At 25.9% G+C, this 5,465-nt stretch overlaps 1 protein-coding gene across 1 annotated transcript; it reads right to left on the bottom strand.

The window, feature by feature from the left end:
• Positions 1–4,866: 4,866 nt before the first annotated feature.
• On the bottom strand, positions 4,867–5,412 carry EIN_220930 (serine/threonine protein kinase ppk33, putative; the record flags this gene model as incomplete). Its single annotated transcript, XM_004262065.1, has 1 exon — positions 4,867–5,412. The coding sequence occupies one exon, from the start codon at positions 5,410–5,412 to the stop codon at positions 4,867–4,869; it is 546 nt and encodes a 181-aa protein (XP_004262113.1).
• Between the last annotated feature and the right edge of the window lie 53 nt (positions 5,413–5,465).

The following is a 5,465-nucleotide window of genomic DNA, read 5'->3' on the forward strand; positions in this document are numbered from 1 at the left end:
CTACTAATAAAATGTATTTATAAATAATTTATTAATCAATTATTATTATATATATCTATTAATGTAAATTCTATAGGTTTCCAAAAACATTATTGCCGAAAATGTGGTATTATAACTTTCGAATTTATAAGAGAAAATGAACATTTTGGTTATGAAATGGTGACGTGGGTAATTAGGATTGTGATTTTGGAAACCTTTGGTAAATTCTTCATTTTTTATATAAAACTTATTAAATAATATCATATTAACATATATACAATACACAAGTTTTGTGGTTGAAATGTTTTACAATTGTTATATTTGATTTTTTTAAAAAAAGTTATGTCTTAACATTTAAAAAAACATTGTTTTTATCTTTAAAAAATGTTTTTGCTTTAAAAATGTTTTTTAAAAAAATTACGTGTTAAAATATAATTTCACTCATTCAAAAAAGAGGGAAAATGTGTTTTATAATACACATAAAAAACAAACAAATATTTAAGTAACATAATTGTTTTTTGTTTTCCAATTTTAAGTATCTTACTAAGCAATTCACAATTGGAGTTGAAATATAAAAAAAACATAACTATCGTCAAATAGTATCACATATAAACAATGTCTAGTTATAGACAAACCAGAAACGGCGAAAGGTTATTTCGCCCCCATATTTTTTCACCCTTTATTTTTTCACCCCCACTTTTCATTTTTATTTCAATAAACAATTGAAATTTTGTAACTTTAATTGAAATTGTTTTTCGTTTTTATTAGAATGTTCTGTGTATTATTTATAGTAAAATTTTAAATTAAAAAAATATTGTGTTTGATTACTTAAGTTGAAAATAGCATTATATAAAAAACGATTATTGCAAAAGAAAAAGAAATGTTAACAAAAGCAACTAATCGAAAACTCCATGTAAATATTTATATTTGTATTTATAGTTATATTATGAAATTGCTAAATGGTTTTATTTAATATTTACAAAACACTTTTGATTCAATTTCAAACCAAATACTTTCCAAATTGTTACATTAATTTATTAATAATGGTTAGTGTAAAATATTTCAAATAATGATTAAAAGTTATATCTTTATTACTTTAAAACCAAAATTTTAAATGTAACATATGTATATATAATTATGATATATTATACATGTGAATTTGTAAACTTAAAAAACATTAAAAAGAATTTGTTTTACGAGTTTCTTTTTTGTTTTTAGATTTGTTTGTTAAAGATTTTCTATTCTTGTTTTGAACCATTCTAATTTTTTTAATTTCTTTTGAATCTGTAATTCGTTTCTTTTTACTGGATGTTTTTTTCTTTTTAATCGGAAATGTTTTTTGATCTTTTGATGTATCACACACGACAGCTGAACTCAAAAACATTTCATTGTCGTTTAGCAGGTAGTTTTGAATTAATTTATTTTCTGGTATATCTACACTTATTGTTATTACAAATTAAAATTTATTATTTTTATATTTTTTTAATTGTCAAAATGTAATTTATTTAAATAATTAAATACAATAACAAATTTATAATCTCTTATAACGTTATCGTCATATTTTGTTTGCTTTTTTTGTCCACTCTTTTCAGAATCATTTGAATAAGGATCTATTGTTTTTGTTTTGACGAGTTCTTCAATTAAAGCATTTTCCTCAGCAACTTCCTTTTCAATAATCTTAGGTTCAGTCATAAAAATAACATCATTTTGTTTACTCCCAAGTATTACAGCACAATCTTCCAAAAACTTTTTGGTTGTGATGGGATGAAGTCCTTTTAATTCGGCTTGTTTTTCTTCGAGTGTCACATTTTTATCCAACATTTTCGTAAATGGCCTCTTTTTTTCCATACATTTTGTATACCTGAAAAAACGCAAATCAATTCTTTTTTGAAACTTTTTTAATTTTTTCAAAAATGAATGGATTGAAGGATGTGTTGTTTCAACAAAACGATTGAGTGAAGAGTGAAAGCTTTCTGCTCTATTATTTGTTCTTTCTGCCATCCCAAAAAGACACCAAAAGTTAATTTTAAACACTCCTTCAATATAATTTTTCCTAAAATAATCTAATATTTTTATTACGTCATTGTCATCTTTAAATTGAAATACCATTTCTTCAAATGCATCAGAAATCATATTTTCTGGTAAATAGGCCAAAGACATTAGCATTTTAACTGCCATTTTAAAAATATCACCATCTTTATAACGGTCAGAAAACCCAAGTGCTAATACCCTTCTGAAAATTGATTGACAAAAATAAAAATGGCAACCTTTTAAAATTGTGTCATTCCCAAAGATTTGTTTGAAAAAAACAATTTCAAAATCTCCCATTACAATTTTGTTTTCATGGAAAATTTGCGATTCACATATTTCTTCAATTTTATTAAATAAAAAAGTATAACTCTTCAAATTTTTAGCGGTCATTAAACAATAAAATACAGGAAAACTTTGACCATTTTGCATTGCATGTATGGTGTAAAGTTGTGAAAATAATTCTGTGAAATAAGTTATACAAAATATTATGTTTTTTTTGCAAACAAATATAATTATACAATTTGTTATTAATAACATTTATTTTTAATAAGCTTGATAAACACGATGTTTATGATGTTTAAACTAACAAACTGGGACACGATTTGAAAGTACCGTCAATAAACAAAACATTTGAACGTTTGACAAAATCAAAATATTCTTTCGCGCCAAATATTAAAACAGATTCATCTTGATATAACAACATTTCCTTTTCTTCTTCTGTTAAAATTATAGAAGAGACATTTTTGGGGTTGGGTCCAATTTTTTGAAGGTGTTTAACTATTCCCACACAAACTGAAAGTCGTTTTGAAGATCCGTGAATATAAGCCTCATTCACTATTTCAATTGGACTTTTTAAAGTTCCAGAATCTGTTAATGATTGTTGTTTTAATTTTAAACATAATAGATCATCCCAATAATCTGTTGTATTGTGACCATGTATTGTTTTCTTCCCCCGAAACTCAAAATTTGTTATATGTCCATTTTCGTCTTTGAAACAATAAATAAGTTTACCACACGTTTTACACCTGAAATAATCTCGTGAAGTAGTTTTGGGCCAATATTTGTAACCATCAATATAAGGCAATTCCATGTCTCTATCAGATTTCAATACCGCGAAATGTGGTGGAGCAACGGTATTGGATTGTAATGGATGCATTGATTATTTATAGTTTATTACAATTATTTAAATTGTAATTTAGTTTTAAATCGTTTTTATTATTTATTATTGTTTGCTATTTGTATTTGTATTGTTTTACACTAACCATTATTAATAAATTAATGTAACAATTTGGAAAGTATTTGGTTTGAAATTGAATCAAAAGTGTTTTGTAAATATTAAATAAAACCATTTAGCAATTTCATAATATAACTATAAATACAAATATAAATATTTACATGGAGTTTTCGATTAGTTGCTTTTGTTAACATTTCTTTTTCTTTTGCAATAATCGTTTTTTATATAATGCTATTTTCAACTTAAGTAATCAAACACAATATTTTTTTAATTTAAAATTTTACTATAAATAATACACAGAACATTCTAATAAAAACGAAAAACAATTTCAATTAAAGTTACAAAATTTCAATTGTTTATTGAAATAAAAATGAAAAGTGGGGGTGAAAAAATAAAGGGTGAAAAAATATGGGGGCGAAATAACACCCAATCCCAGAAACAGTCGCTTTGAAACCCGACGTAAAATTGTCATTGTTTTCTTCAATTTCTAACACATATACGCCATCGGCCAAATCTTTTTCTTATCAAAAGTAGCTAAAAAATGCAAACTTTTGTCGTAATAACGTATGATATATCTCTCACTAAGAACGCAATTTTTTTGAAACACATAAAAAAGTACGACAAGGAGTTAAACATAATTCGTGTTTTGTTTCATCCTTTTTTAATTTTTGGATTGACTTTTGCTGTAATTTGTGTGATGAACCTGCCGTCTAATTTTACCGCGACCTTCAAATACATCGCAACATAGTGTGTTTTTACATCATCGTTCTGCGAATCCACTAAAGGCAAAAATATTTCCAAAAAAGCGACAACACACTTTCCCAATTGACCATCTTTTTTTATTTTTTAATCGGTTTCTTTTTATTAGTTTGATTTTTGGTTTGAAAACTAATAGATACTATATTATTTATTTAAAAATGAAAAATTTCAACAAAGTACGTGTTATAAGTACTCAACAGCACCATTACATGAAATCCACATATGGGTGGAAAACTGATATTTAACTCAAGTTTACATTTCTAAAATTTGATATTTTTCATTGACTGTTCTTACTACAAAATGCAATGTAATTGACTGATTTTGGTGAAACACGTTGAGTTAAATAAGTAGTGTTAACAAGTCCGTTTGATGATTTGGAAAATAAAACAAAACAAAAACGGTTTAATAAGACGTTGTGAATCAACGACAAATCATTTTAACACGTAAAAGCTTTGTTTTTATGTTTAATTTTTCTGCACTTGGTAAATAATTGATTATTTTATCATTTATTTATATAGTTTGTTTTACCATATTTATAATATTAAAAAATAAGTGGTCAATTCTTGAAAAATTAAAAGAGTATTTGAATACACTTTTAACAGGAAGTGTTTTATTAAGTGTTAATAAACAAATAATAATCTTTATTCACAAAAAGAGTATTTCATTATTAATTATTTTTTATTAATAATTTCGATTTTCATTTAAAAAAATTAAAGAGTTGGAATATAAATAAATGTTCTTAACATACTTATAAAGTTTCTAATATTATTTCAAGACGTTCTACAACGGCTTGTATAGCTATTCTTTTTCTCACATCATGATTCCAAGCTTCACTTATAAGACTATACATATCATTTGAAATATCATCTGGTTTCTCCACTCTCTTTCCCACTGATAAAGTCTGCGATGTCCCAAGCGAATTTAAATTTGTCTGGAGGAAAAGCGTTGCACCATCCGAAGCACTCAAACATAGTCACTGCGAATGAATAGACATCACTTGGCATTTTGTACTTTTGCTTATTTAATATTTCTGGCGCCATGTACTTTGGTGTTCCAACACCTTTAGTGAATGTCATATTAGTCATCAGCATATTCACATTCCTTGCACTTCCAAAATCAGTCAATTTAGCATTCACTTTGTCATTCAAATCAAGTGAAAACACAAGTAAATTGTCTGGCTTGATATCCCTGTGTAAGATCCCATTTTCGTGTAAATACAAAATACCTTTAGACGCATCAAGACAATATTTTACTCGTAACTTCATATCTATTTCTTCACTTGTTTTGTATTTCATCAAATCTTGTAACGAACCAAATAAAGCAAATTCGGTAACCATACAAATTTTATTTAATATAAAACAAGCACCATAGAAGTGGACGATATACTCACTTCTAAATTTGTCCAACATTGACACCTCCTTCTCAACTCCAGCATGGAGTCTTCTGTGATATTTTCATATAT

Source organism: Entamoeba invadens, assembly GCF_000330505.1.
Source record: "Entamoeba invadens IP1 unplaced genomic scaffold scaff_1105074725089, whole genome shotgun sequence".
NCBI lineage: Eukaryota > Evosea > Mastigamoebida > Endamoebidae > Entamoeba > Entamoeba invadens.